This window comes from Poromitra crassiceps, assembly GCF_964638095.1.
Source record: "Poromitra crassiceps genome assembly, chromosome: 5".
NCBI lineage: Eukaryota > Metazoa > Chordata > Actinopteri > Beryciformes > Melamphaidae > Poromitra > Poromitra crassiceps.
Genome location: NC_139642.1, coordinates 18,248,103 through 18,263,277, shown reverse-complemented (window position 1 = coordinate 18,263,277; position 15,175 = coordinate 18,248,103). Strand labels below are relative to the sequence as shown.

Genomic DNA, 15,175 nt, shown 5'->3' with positions numbered 1-15,175 from the left:
ACTACCCGGCAAACGGGATTTGGACGGTCTTAAGCACTAGGATTATTCACAGGTGTGGCCAGGCAATGCCTGGGCGTTACATCAATCAAAACCAATCACGTTCCCCTCTTGCGACCGCTGTTTGCGCGAGGCATGCGATATGCTGTAATTCTCTCCATGCGTAATAGAGTGGACTCACTTGTGCCGAGGACAGAGAGAGATGGAGAGAGCTTGTTGACAGATCGTCTGTGGTGCCAACGACCCTCCAGGTTATGGGATAGGTGAAGGTGAATAGTCTATATATGTCCATTGTCCAACAAGTTTTCTCAATTAATCTCCCTCTTTGCGATGTGATAAAAGTTTCTCAGTGAGGTCTAGTTGATTGCCTCACTGAATTATCTGCTAATACCCAATTTTAGCAGCAGCATTTGATGTCCTTTTTGATTTGATTGCATGGCACATCCGTGCGTAATGACATATCCAAAAGGAATTTTACTCTGCACTGCACTGCGCAGCACGGAGATTATGGTGCAGCCGGGTATTTAGCGCGTAAGACAGTGATACTCAACTGGCGGCCCGCCGGCCACATGCGGCCCGTATTATTTTTTTACAGTGCACCTGAACACAACATGCAAGATACCCACTGAATAAGTGTCCAAATGTTCATGTCATTCTGGTCAATACTCCACTTCTGTTATAGCATTTCAGCCTGGAATATGGAATATCTTTCAATAATCTATGATTTAGCTGCTAAATTGTCAAATACCGCCGTCTGCTCGCTGCAGGCTCTTATGTATGTACTTAACCTAACTAACTATCTGGTGTGCAACATTGTCAGACTAAACTTCGGCTGACACCCCAAAAACCTACAATCCGCTACAGAAAAATGTACCGGTATATTGATTGTTTATTAACTGGCCCCTGGCCTTCTATCATTTCACGAAAGTGGCCCCCGGGCAAAGCAAGTTGAGTATCCCTGGCGTAAGAGGTGCTTTTAAAAGCTGTTAGCGCAAAGTAAGTGCGCGCTGCTGACGATAGGATAACGCCATCTATCCCAAATTTTTGCGCTGAAACGCCCGATTTGGCAAGTGGCACGCCGATGTCCAGTACAATTATAACAGCAATGCAAAGACAAAAAAGATGGAGGGCAGCGGCGTTCAAAGCAGTTGTCAAAAGGTTAAAAAAGGAAGGTGCTTTTTGGTCCAAAGGGGTAACAGACGAAATCAAAAGAAAAAATAGACCAAGCATAAAAAGAATCCAGTAGAGGTCAGTATCTAGCAGATAGTATAAATACATAGGAAGAAAGACAGAAAACCATAATTAACAATAAGTAACAAGAATAATATTTACAATATGAGAAATACAAGGTCTTCCAAGATTAACATAAACATGGCAAAGACTAACTATAAGAAAGAGACCATGGGCCCTATTCTCCCACAGGCCTTCGGCGCAAAAACTGGCCTTACACGCAAAAAAACGTGCCTTGCGCCTGCCTCGGGAACATATCAACATGGCTTTAGGCTCCGAGCTGCGCTTTAGGCAAAATGGGCGTGGCGCAGTCCCAGAATGGGCGAGAATGGGCGTTTTGGCCTTAAATACCGGCCTAATGATATTTCCCTACCTGGCGTTAATTTAGCGCTTTGCGCTTTTGAAAACCAGGCCTATTCAGTGCGCCGGTTGTGCGGAGCTCTCCTCTGCCATCTGACTCTCTGTCCCCTCTGTGTCACTCCCTCTCTCTTGCTCATCAGACAGGCACAATACGACTGCTGGAAAAAAAGTTTGCCGGTTCTCTCTCTCTCTCACTCCCTTGCACATCAGACAGCAGACAGCAGACAGGCACGCCACAGATGTGAAATCTCCCAGTATGCATTGAGGCGAATCCGTTTGAGAAGAAATAGCAACCAAATCAGCTTAAATAGGGTAAGTGGTAAATCGAAATAATATTTATCTTAACACAATTGCAATTGTGGAACATTTCAATATTGGACAAAATAAAATCGCGAAATCAAATCACAACCCTATGTGAAACATATATGTCATATTGGGGCTATATATATCCCTCGTCGATTTAACATGATTTAGATAAGTGACAGCGTAACGCGCTTCTACTGTCATGTCCTACTGTGATGTCCGCTCCAATAAATTGGCTCTACTTCACATTTTAGTTTTACAATAAAAACACATTTATGCAATGACTTTACATAATGTAGGCTATATTTATGTGCATCATCCTACCTGCAGCAGGGGAGAGAAAGCGATATCTTTCTGGACAAACTTTCAACAATCTAATTAATCTCATCATATAGGGATAGGCTATATTTTTCTAGCTGATGCATTTAGAACATTCTTTTCACTTTGATCTTGCTATAGTGTAGCGTATTTACATGCTTGCAGTATTTAAACTGCAGTTTATTGGTTTGAGAAGCATAATAATATGGAATAATAGCCTATATATGGAGACAGATAGACAGGGATGAAAGGGAGGGGGGGAGGAGAGCGCTTGGCTTTGTCTGGTTTTACTGGACTAATCCGTGGAATTGGAGCTTAAAAGGCAAGCTTGTGACTCTTTACTGCACTTCACCAATGAGCTGATGGTGCATAATTTTACGCTTAAAAGGCGTGGTTATAATGCTTTAGGCTGCGTGTAGCGCCAACACCAAGATATCGAGTGCGCTGGTCCACACCCACTAATCTGCGCTGCGCCAGGCCTTAAATGCAGTTTCTACGCCGATTGCAACAATAGGGCCCAGAGAGAGCAGAGACACAGAGGAAGAGAGAGACACGGGCAGAGACACACACACAGAGAGAGAGCAGAGACAAAGAGAGAGAGAGAGAGCAGAGACACAGATGAAGAGAGAGACAGGGGCAGAGACACACAGAGAGAGAGCAGAGACACAGAGGAAGAGAGAGACAGGGGCAGAGACAGAGAGAGATAGAGGGCAGAGACACAGAGGAAGAGAGAGACAGGGGCAGAGACACAGAGAGAGAGAGAGAGCAGAGACACAGAGGAAGAGAGAGACAGTGGCAGAGACACAGAGAGAGAGAGAGGGCAGAGACACAGAGGAAGAAAGAGACAGGGGCAGAGACACAGAAGCCCTTTTCCCACATGCGCTTTGTACCGCAAAATGACCGGAACGTGGTCTGCATGTGGGAAAGGCGCCGTGCCGGTATAAGCGCGACCCCGTCGTCGCGGCCATTTCACCAGTTTTGAGCCAGTCAGAAGACCGGTATGCCGCGATAGACAGACAGGTGAGAAAGGGGTCCAGTCATTTTCCGCTATCAGTGGGCTGTGACTTCGCGGACCAGGTTGCACACAGTAGACAGTCCAACACCAAATACACAGCTGATTGTTCGATATTCCCCTGGTGTTGCGTACCACCAAAGGACTATTGCCAGTCGCAAACGCGCTTCCAGTGGTTTTCGCCACCGGGTGATCTTGCGTGTTAGTGCGGGTCGGACCAGACTCAGCACGTAGTCGAACGTACACATGCGAAAATGACGCTTCCATTCCACGTCGTCAAAATTGTTCAGAGCATCTTCCCAAAATACATTCCCTCCTGGTCTCTCTCGCTTCCAGACGATTCTAGTCTCACGCAGCAGCGCAGAGGTACATAACACTGTCATGATCTGTCCCCGGTTTAGTCTATCTTCATATTCTGCACGATGTTGAGCGGAGAAGACTGCGAACATGAATCTGTTTCTGTTCGCACGTATATCCCTTTCCATTTTCGCCTTAATTTGTCTGCGTCGCTGTCTACGTTTGAGGAAAAAGCGCGTCAGCAATATTATCAAAAGAGTGGACGCCGGCTCCATGTTTGTTTGTTGTTTTTTTCTGACTGGCCTCAGTGGCCTGCAGCACAGACCCCAGGCCACTCTCCGCCGCACCCCACCCCACCCCCCAACATACCGGCTATTTGACGACCTAGAGATTCTCACATGCGAACGCTGAGGTGTGAAGGGAAATTCAGGGAAATGTCCGATATTGACTTACAGGTAATTTTCCGGTACGCATGTGGGAAAAGGGCTAGAGAGAGAGAGAGGGCAGAGACACAGGGGCAGAGACACAGAGAGAGAGAGAGGGCAGAGACACAGAGGAAGAGAGAGACAGGGGCAGAGACACACAGAGAGAGAGAGGGCAGAGACACAGAGGAAGAGAGAGACAGGGGCAGAGACACACAGAGAGAGAGAGGGCAGAGACACAGAGGAAGAGAGAGACAGGGGCAGAGACACAGAGAGAGAGAGAGAGCAGAGACACAGAGGAAGAGAGAGACAGGGGCAGAGACACAGAGCGAGAGAGAGCAGAGACACAGGAAGAGAGACAGGGGCAGAGACACAGAGAGAGAGAGAGGGCAGAGACACAGAGGAAGAGAGAGACAGGGGCAGAGACACAGAGAGAGAGAGAGGGCAGAGACACAGAGGAAGAGAGAGACAGGGGCAGAGACACAGAGAGAGAGAGAGGGCAGAGACACAGAGGAAGAGAGAGACAGGGGCAGAGACACACAGAGAGAGAGAGGGCAGAGACACAGAGGAAGAGAGAGACAGGGGCAGAGACACAGAGAGAGAGAGGGGGCAGAGACACACAGAGAGAGAGAGAGAGAGCAGAGACACAGAGGAAGAGAGACACAGGGGCAGAGACACAGAGAGAGAGAGACAGGGGCAGAGACACAGAGAGAGAGAGAGGGCAGACTCTGAACCTAGCGATATGACATTTCTGCCGATATGACAGGTGGATATCATCCAAGCCCGTTTAAGTAGGATGAATCTTAGTTTTGTTTGAAAGAAAATGTTACATATTAAAAAATATGGCATGTTTTACATACCCTAAGTTGAAGTAGTTTTCTTATTTTGCCCAGTGAATGTGTACAGTACAGATAATTTTTTTCTACCTGTAATTTTTCACCATGCTGCTAAAATGATGCACAGAGCAATGGCAATGCTATTAAATAGGTCGATGAACCAGGTAAAAGATACTGATGCATGCAATATTGATATGGATTTATTGTATCGAAATGCAAATATTTATACTCTGAATCTAGTAATAATGAGTGAGAGCAAAATATTGAATGTATTTTGGGATGATTTTCATAGTATCTTTCTACTATAGCTGTGATAATGTTCCTGTGCATTTGTCATAACATTTCACTGTTTTGTTTCAGTGTTCAGGGTCACATAACAAATCCTAAGAAATAAACTTTAACTTTTTAAGCCATTTATGGTTTTTTTATTCATGTTTATGTTTATGTTTATTAAGCATCCCCATTAGTCCACACCAAGGTGTAGGACTACTCTTCCTGGGGTCCAACACATAATATAAAAAGACAACATAAAGACATTGGAACAGTTACAATTGACCTATCAAACAACAGCTTGAACAAACAACTTCAGTTTACAACAAAAATATGCTCCAAATACAAAATACAACACAAACAAAAATAACTAACTAATTAACGAAAAAACTGAAATGAATGTCCTTATTCAAAGTTGCTTTTTTTAACTTCTTCTTGAAATTATATTTGTTACTAATCATAGTAATATTGCCAGGCAAACAATTCCAATATTTAACAGCCCTATACATCACAGTTCTTTTTAGTGCATTGGTTCTAGGTAGAGGTAAAATGAATTTAGTGCTTGAGGCGTGTCTGGTTGAGTACTTGATGGCTTTATTGAGAAATATGAGTTATTGAGTGACCATCAATATGGGTTTAGGAGCAATAGATCAACATCTTTAGCAGTGATGGATTTTGTGGGAAATATAGCAACAGCAATAGATAAGAAACAACACACTATAGGTGTATTTATTGACTTACGTAAAGCATTTGATACAATCGATCACTCATTACTTTTACAGAAACTGGAACGTTATGGGATAAGAGGTGTCATTCAACATTGGTTAAGAAGCTATTTAAATAATCGGTTTCAATATGTAAAAATTAACAATACCGAATCAGATCTTAGAAGAGTAACCTGTGGTGTTCCACAGGGTTCGGTACTGGGACCTAAGTTATTTATACTTTATTTAAATGATATTTGTACAGTATCTAATACTTTGAAATGTGTTACATTTGCTGATGATACTAATTTATTTTGTTCAGGGGAGGACATGAAGAAATTATTGTTAACAGTAGAAAGGGAATTGATCATGTTAAAGAAATGGTTTGATAGGAATAAGTTGTCACTAAATGAAAACAAAACAAAATTTATGGTGTTTGGTGGTGTTATGGTTGACTGTGAAATTAAGTTGAATCTAAATGGAGCTGAAATTGAACGAGTATATGAAACTAAATTCTTGGGTGTAATTATAGATCATAAACTCTGTTGGAAGCCACATATAGAATATATTAAAAGTAAACTAGCTAAATCTGTTGGTATTCTGTACAAAACTAGGGATCTGCTGAATAAGAAATGTTTGCATATATTGTATTTTTCACTTATAGTGCCATATATGTCATACTGTGTTGAGGTCTGGGGTAATGTATATAAAACAAATATAGATCCTATTATTAAACTACAAAAAAGAGCTATTAGAATAATAAATAAAGTTGGTTACCTCGAATCGACCAATCCATTATTCATAAGGTCCTGCACCTTAAAATTCGTAGATATTGTGTATATAAAAACGTTAGAAATTGTTTTCCGTGTTAGGAGTAAAAGCCTTCCAGTTTGTATTCAACATTTTTTTAATTTAAGAGAAGGAAATTATAATTTAAGAGGGTTATGCATTTTTAAAACAGGAAAAGCGAGAATTAATGTCAAATCTCGATGTGTTTCAGTTTTGGGAGTTAAACTATGGAATAGCCTTTGTGATGATTTGAAATTGTGTACATCATTGTTGAGGTTTAAAAAAGCCTTAAAAAGTAAAATAATTCAGGATTATAACTTACAGTAAATTCTGTCTTTCTTTCTATTCTTTATTTTGTTGCAGATATTCTGGGTTTTTCTAATGGATTATACAGGATAGGCAAAAAATAAGCCTTGGCTTCAGCCTATTCCTTTTTTCGGTCATTGACTGTATAAATTGTATTTGTGTGAAATGGTCTGTACAGGTATGATGATGTTCTCTTGCTGTATATTCACACAAATTGTTACATTTGTTTGTGGTTCATTATAACCTATGACCGAAAATAAACCATTCATTCATTCATTCATTCATTCATTCATTCATTCATTCATTCATTCATTCATTCAGTAGTTGTGTCTGGTGTCGATGGTTTTTAGCTCTTTCCTTATACAATGTGGTTTACCAGTTTTAACAATGTTGAATAAAAAAATTCATGAATGTAGTCCTGAATCTGTTTCTCACAGAGTCAAATGCAAATTTAGATAATATCCTCCACCTATTTTGGTAGTGAAAATGTATTAAATTACACATTTTCCAACTAAAAAAAGAAAGAAGCAATTGCATTGTCAGGATATTCCCAAAATGCATTTTTGACTTAATGTATTGATTAATGAATACATAATAAAAACATGGATATCTCGACAGGTAAGCAGAGCCTGTCGAGAGTTTATGTGTAGAGAAAGAGATGGACTCTTCTAGTAATCTTCCCCTATTTTGTCTTAATAATAATAATAATGCATTTATTTTATATAGCGCTTTTCAAGACTCAAAGACGCTTAACAGTAAAACAAGCAACAGGCAGCAGACACAGGCAACAGATACAGGCAACAGATACAGGGGACAGGTACAGATAACAGTGACGGTTCAGGGCAAGGTTGTATGGAGAAGCAGAGGAGAGGAAGAGAACAGGAGGGAGGGGCAGGTGGGGGGGGGGGCGGAGGTTGATGGTCTAGGTTGCTAGGTTCAGAGTCTAGTACAATTGAAATCCACATTTCCAGCGAGCTACGAGACTATGAGGCCGTAGATGCTGATGGAGAATCCTTGGAGAACTCTGTGAGACACTAGCTGGGGTCACCAACTATACCTGCCTCCCTCCCCCATGTTGTCTGTGATCATATTTCTCCGTTACATCTTTCTTTGAGACCTTTGCTCTTATGTAGCTGCTCCTGAATCATGAAAACACCTACACTAGGCCATTTTGTATTCTGTAGCCTGCCTTCCAGTTTCCTATAGAGATTTCCCAGCAAATCAGATGGTTTTGAGTTTTCATTAGTTGACTTGACAGAATAGGTCTGCTTCTTGATTCCACACATTTTATTCCTTCTAGCACCAGCAAGCCCTTTAATCTGTCTGCAAAATGGTGTGATGTTACATCATTGACCCATCAACTGTACAGTAATTGAATGGTCCCCCTGGTAATCCACTGTCTCATGTAGCAGTCCTGACATGTTCTTATTGATGAAGAAAATGCATTCAGTATGATGCAAGCCCCAGGCTTTTTAAGTGTGTTTTGGACTTTACAAAGTTACAGCTTGTATTGTATTTTTGTACTTTGTATTTTGTATTTTTACCTCTTTATCTATTTTATACATTATTAAATATCAAGAATGTTTCGTAAGGTTTTGTTGGTGACAGCATTCTTTGAGTGATTGCAGAAGACTTGTGCCATTCCCAACCCATCTTTGGTCCTTCCCACATTAGATATACTGTATAACAGAAAATTAAGGATAGGCCTACCGCGGGCTATACAGTATGTTTTTATATTATATATTTTTTATTTCATTAACAGAGCATGTGAATTTGGGCATAAGGGAAATTAATAATCCATCCACATATAAAATCATTTTAGCAAAATACCCAAAAGCAGATTGCCAACAGTTGCCTTACTTATCAATTTGCATGCATAACACATTTGTTGAGACAAAATGTGATGAGCAAAAACAGAAGTAATCAATCCACAAGCTATTAATGCTATTTAGGCTGTGAAAAATGCTACCTTATCTCTAAAGGGGAGACTTGTGGTACCCATTGGACCAATTTTCATTCAGATAAATTCAGCTTAGAGGTCAAGGAACCCCATTGAAATAGTTTTCCCTTGGCCAAATTTTACCTGCGTTTGGAGCGTTATTTAACCCCCTTCCTGACAAGCTAGCATTATGGATGCCTTAGGTCTTCTTATTTCTTCTGATAACAGGATCTCCACTGTAGCTTTAAAAATGACCCTGCTACAGCCATTTGATTACCCGCAAAAATCTGGAGTGTTGGCAGAGCACTTGCGGCCCACCTGCAGTGCCTCCACGGCCCACAGCTTGGGGATCACTGCAACCACCTCGGTTACTTATTTGATCTAAGGCTTAGATTCTAAACAAATGAAACAAGACACAGACTCCTTGTTTTCCTATATCAAAATGATTTATTCGAGACATTGAGTGACTTCATCGTTTTGTCTGGAAACAGATGAGCGCACCCTAGAGTGTAGGGTGCAAGAGAGAGAGAGAGTAGCTGTCACAGCACTTATTCCACACTAGCATGCCAAGATGGCCACCAGCCACAGCCCAATTCTCAGTCTTGACACAGACAATAATGGCTCTCAACAAAGAAACAAATCAGACAACAGTGAGCCATCCATCAACGTCCAACTCTGACGTAAATAAAAAAGAAGAAGAAAAATCCTGGCCCTTCACTTTCAGCAAAATCCAAACATTTGCTGAACCCACCATCAGGAAAAGTGCACTTCACATTGCTCCAACAGAGTTTGACTGAAAGGGAAAGGGACCAGCAAAACAAGGCATACAGTATCAAAGTGGTGGCATGTCAGTGAAGGTAGTTTTTACATTAGACCCCAGTAAGCAGAAACAGACATACTGCAAACTGTTAAAGCTCCGCCCACCATACGGGGCATTTCATCTCACTCAGAAGTCACATCTGATCTGACCAAATCTGATCAGCTGGCAGCATTACAGTATGTGGGGCCTAAACTTAACTGGACCAATCGTAACCTTTTTTAGCAACAGCAGGACTTTTGCTTGACCGACCACTTTCTAGTCATAATGTGCGCAGAATTTTCAGTAGACTGATCAGGGGAAAGTGCCAAACGGAAACCGTGGTAATGTTACAATATGCAGTAGTTCCACCCCCACCCCCCCAGAAAGGTCGGTATGATGCCCTCAACAGGTATGCTTTGACAGGATCTGTGCTGTACTCCACCACACAGAATGTCAAGTTAAAGCAACAAGCCAAGATGATGAGGACAGTTACATTGCCATACTGTAGCTCCTTCACCAGACAGTTCCACTGAACGATCATCTTCAAAGTCTCAACCAGCTATTTCCGGAGATCAAGAACGCATACCTGGAGGGTAAAGATGACAGCATTAATGATTTTGAATCATCATTTTCTTGTGCTCTTCTCCAAGTGCTAGTCATGGGACTTTTCAATCTTTTTTATTTGATCAAACAGAAGCGGGAAGTAAAAGAGCTGCACATTAAAGAAAACATTACAAATCTGAAAAGTAATCAAAATGTCAGGGACAACGATGGAAATAAGTCCTGGACTTTTTCGTTTTATCCCTGACACTGCAGCATTTTGTCTTACTTATGTATTGCATACTGTCTAATCAAATCAAAATCAAATCAAATCATGGCTTACCGAGCCGTCTGATGCGCTCACACCAACTTTGTCCCCTGTGCTGTTCCAGCAAACCTCAAACATACCTCCGGTTCCCCTGTAGCTGTGCACCAACGCCCCAGTCTGAAAGCACAGAGCAAACCGATAAATGATCGACTCCACCGAGAGACTGCAGTCGCCATGCATCTTCTGTTCTGCTGGCTGCGACAGCTTGAGTCCTAGTCGGACACTTACCACGGTGTTCCAGATGTAGACGCACTTGTCGAAGGAGCCGCTGGCCAGGAGCTTGCCATCGGGGCTGAAGGCTACGCTGTAGACGGGCTCCTGGTGCCTGGTCAGCGTGTGGATGCACACGCCCCGATCCACATCCCACAGGCGCACCGTCGAGTCGAAAGCGGCGCTGCCGGTGTCAGAGAGACAGGGTGTGGGGGAGAGACGGGTGTGGGAGAGAGACGGGTGTGGGGGAGAGACATGGTGTGGGAGAGACATGTTGTGGCAGAGACAGGGTGTGTGGGAGAGACGGGTGTGTGGGAGAGACAGGGTGTGGGAGAGACGGGTGTGGGAGAGGAGAGACAGGGTGTGGGAGAGGAGAGACAGGGTGTGGGAGAGACAGCCAGTTTAAACTCATGTTTAAACAGTTTTCTACAGCATTGTATAACAGTAGCATCAGAGATTCTTAATCCATTTATTTATTTATTTTTTATTTAAAGGATCATCCATTTAGGTAATTCTTAAAATATCCTTGTCAGATTAATTACTATACTGACATATTGCAGAGCTTCTCAAAGTGGGAGGCAGACCTGACCAGGGGGGCTCCAAACAGTTTCAGGGGAGGCTCAGTAAATGGAAGTAAAAAAAAACATTGCATTAGTTTTTACATTAGTTATGAAAAGGAGATCACATAGAATAATAGCCTAAATGTGTGTGACTCCCAGAGTCACAAACTAGGAAGTGAGCGAAACTATGCAAGTACTCTCTAATGCCACATTAAATTAATTTCCTTATTTCATTCATTTCCTTATTTCCTCTCCTCGGTCCTTTTGACGTGTAACTTGGCCGTCTACTGGGAAGGATTTTATGATGCAACCAATCAACCCCCAGAACTCTCAAACTGAACTCAATGAAAGCAGAAAGCACATATTTAGGGGGCTACAGTTTATCATGGCAACAATCGTGTTTTTGCTAGCTAGCATCAGAATGTCTTGCCCCCAAGGAATTTCACATCGGTATATTAATCCCACCATGTTACGCGTGGCAACACGTGGAAACACGCCGGGTGAAGAGGCTGCGAAAAGCGCCGTCGTAAAGTCGTACTTTGACAGCATACAAATTGAATCAGATGTGTGAACTTTTCAAAGTGAGACACTGTGAACACGTGTCACCCTGAAACGGAGACACTGCTGAAAGTGATAATTAAAAAAGTGATCATGTGATAATCAAGTGATAATGAAGAAAAAACTGACTTCCGTTAACACATCTGCATCACCAAGATATGAATAGGCAAGCCTAATCTACTACGAGTGTCCTTGGCAACAATTGAAAGTGAGCTCAAAGAGATTTTATGGAAGGAGCTAAATTGAAGTCAATGAAAAATGGAGGAGAATTGAACAAACTTGGGTGGTACCCCGTGGCAGTGCTTCTCAAAGAGGGGCCCCGAGGACCCCCAGGGCTCCTTGAAGGGGTTCCAGGGGGTCCCCAGAAAATAGGGGGATAATTTATTTTCACTATAATCCCATCCATGAGTAACACAATGACAGAATGTATGACTATTTTGATCATGGGTTTCATACACTATCTGTAATAAAACGTCTAAAAGCAAAAATCTTATCAGATAAAAAACTATGAAATGGGGGTTCGTGGTCTAATTTGTGTCAGTTTATGGGTCCTTGACGTGAAAAGGTTTGAGAACCACTGCCCTTCGGGACAGTGTATATAGGGGTCTGTGTGTGTGTGTGTGATTTCCCACCTGGCGAGCAGGATGTTGGAGTTGGGGCTGTCGGTGCCAGGGCCTGTGGGGCTCCACGTGATGGTGTAGATCTCTTGACTGTGACCTTGGAGGTCGTGGACACACGAGTCCTGCTCCATACTCCAAATCTGTGCAGGAAGGCAACAGCAGGAACACGTACGAATGAAATACACCCGTCACCACTGGCCTTTGTGGTCGCTTTACCTCTCTGAAACTCAAGAGTCTCACCTTTAAGGTCATGTCGTCTGAACAGGAGGCAAGCAGCATACCCGAGGGATCCCACTTGATGGCACTGACTTCGTTCTGAAAAACACAAAAAAAAAAAACACCATCAGAGTCAAATAACAGACTTGTTACGTAAGTTCTGTCGTTTGCTTGACCGCCTACGAGGTGGGGACAGTGTGAGGTGTCAGAAGAGGAACAGGTTGGTTTACCGTGTGGCCCTGGAAGGTCTTGAGAGGCCGGTCGCTGCCGAGGCAACATACATGGATGCTCATGTCTATGCTGCAGGAGGCAAAGGTGCTGTTGTTCTGCCAGTCCACATCCATCACCGGAGCTGTGGACCATCCAGACACACACAGGCCCACATTCATTACAGGTCACGATGCTTACCAGCACACCATACACCTCTTAAGTGAGTAGAAAACAGTGTGTGTGTGTGTGTGTGTGTGTGTGTGTGTGTGTGTGTGTGTGTGTGTGTGTGTGTGTGTGTGTGTGTGTGTGTGTGATGCACATGGTCTTTACCTGAGTGAAAGGGGAACTGCTGCTTGGCCTCTCCTGTGTGCGCATCCCAAATGATTGTCGTCTGGAAATTGGAATCGTACATTATTAAGAATCGTGATACTGAAAGAATTCAAGGATAGAAAGCAGCCATCAACGGCAGGGACACAAATCCAAGCTGAAGGTAATTGATGAAATACCTTATCAACACCAGCGCTGAGAATATAGTTCCCCTCCTTGTTCCACTTCAGTGCAAATATTGGCCCTTTGTGCTGCCCCAAGGTGCGTTCCAGATTTCCTAATGGATAAGAACCATATCCATTTCTTTTAGAAAGGATCCTTCAACAAATTATTATTGTTGTTATTCACAATAACAATGGCATTAAACGCTGCTGACTCAGGTAGCGATACTACGCCACAATAAAGGAAGACATACCATCCTTTGTCCATATCCTGGCAAATCCATCGTACGACCCTGTTGCTAGGAGAGTCCCGTCGCTCTTTTGGACAAAAAGAGAATGGAAGTGTGTTATTGAACCTTCCTGAACCGCACCGTCTGTTTGCCACGCGGTAAGAGAAGGAGAGGGTAAATGTAGACGGCTGATTAGGAACCTACATTCCAGTCTAGTGAGGTGACGTCTTTGTTGCTCGGGACGTCCTGGCCGCCCTCTCGGATATAGTGGCGCAGCACCAGCTGGGTGGAGTAGGAGTGGCTGTTCTCGTTGTGGTTCCAGATCCTGGCTGTGGAGTCCCCAGAGCTGCAGGCAGAACCAACACATCAGGGGAGCGCAATACGAGCTGTCAAGGGTCGGTTCTTATTAAACCGATAAATCAATAATAACAAAACGGCATGTTTTGACATGAAACCAATGCGGACATAAAGTATCGCGTAATTCAACCGGCGTGCGTAAATTTCAAGCAGAGCCTCCAAGCTTGAGCTAATTCAATTCGTGCACATGTCAATGGAGTGAGTTCACACAGGGGTGGAATGATGATGATGAGTTAGGATGCAGAGACTCACCCTGAGGCCAGCAGGTCGCTCACAGGGTTCCAGGCACAGATGAACACTTCGGACTCGTGGCCTCTGAGCACCGTGGCTTTACTGGCGGGGATCTCCACGTCCACGTCCACATCCATGGGCTCGTGGTTATCTGATAAGGCGTGAACACACACACACACACACACACACACACACACGCAGACACACATTACCCATTTGTCAGAAGGGTAATAAAAAATTACATTCACTTTTTTTCTCAATCTAACAAATACAATTGCTCGAGTGACATCAGTGATGGCATCACAATTGCTTGACTGACTGATGACATCACAAATACAACCTAATTGCCAGGGGCGGTTCTAGGCCGTTTTTGGGTGGGCTTTAGCCCACCCAAAAATAGTCTCAGCCCACCCAAAAAAATAGAGGCAAAAAAAAAGTTTTTTTTTTTTTTTTTTTCCCCTCTCCAAATCCATGGTGGTCACTAGTAGCAGTTTCTGACTACACTCAATGCGCTGTGTGCGTGTTTCCCCCCCCCCCCCCCTCTATGTTCTTAGGGTGGGCTGAGACAAACATTTAGGGGGGTTCAGCCCACCCGAAAAGTTTCTAGAACCGCGGCTGCGCAGGCGCTCCCTCCTCCATCTATCTGCCTAATCCCACATCACTTCACACAGGTCACACACAGTACAGCAGCGAAGTGGTCCTCCACAGTCCACACAATCGTTCTCCCCACTCATGATCAATGAAACTGTGAGGTGAGCATTGAGCAGTCAGAGTCGTTAGTAGTTACTTAATTAGCGCATATTGATATGCAAATTAGCGCGTAACGTTGTTTCGTAGGCTAAACAAAAGAACTTGTGGCTGTGCCTGCCAGACAAACAGGTGGACTGGAGGAAGGTAGGTAGGCTACCATAGCACCAGCCAGCCATGTCATGCTAGCTTGCAGTAAAGTGGGTGTAAATGGATGCAATGTTTTTTGAGAAACATATGGGCATAAGTGACAAACATATTTTCAAACGGGTCCCTTGTTATCTGAATGAAATTAAGC

General features: G+C 43.3%; 1 protein-coding gene across 1 annotated transcript; it reads right to left on the bottom strand.

Moving 5' to 3' along the window:
• Nucleotides 1–10,141: 10,141 nt before the first annotated feature.
• LOC310777176 (F-box-like/WD repeat-containing protein TBL1X) lies at nt 10,142–14,277 on the bottom strand (the record flags this gene model as incomplete). Its single annotated transcript, XM_083637444.1, has 11 exons — nt 14,152–14,277; nt 13,747–13,888; nt 13,567–13,630; nt 13,331–13,428; nt 13,155–13,215; nt 12,845–12,966; nt 12,639–12,713; nt 12,411–12,538; nt 10,679–10,844; nt 10,466–10,567; nt 10,142–10,168 (listed from the first exon to the last, which is right to left on the bottom strand). The coding sequence occupies exons 1-11, from the start codon at nt 14,265–14,267 to the stop codon at nt 10,142–10,144; spliced, it is 1,101 nt and encodes a 366-aa protein (XP_083493570.1). The 5' UTR covers nt 14,268–14,277.
• Between the last annotated feature and the right edge of the window lie 898 nt (nt 14,278–15,175).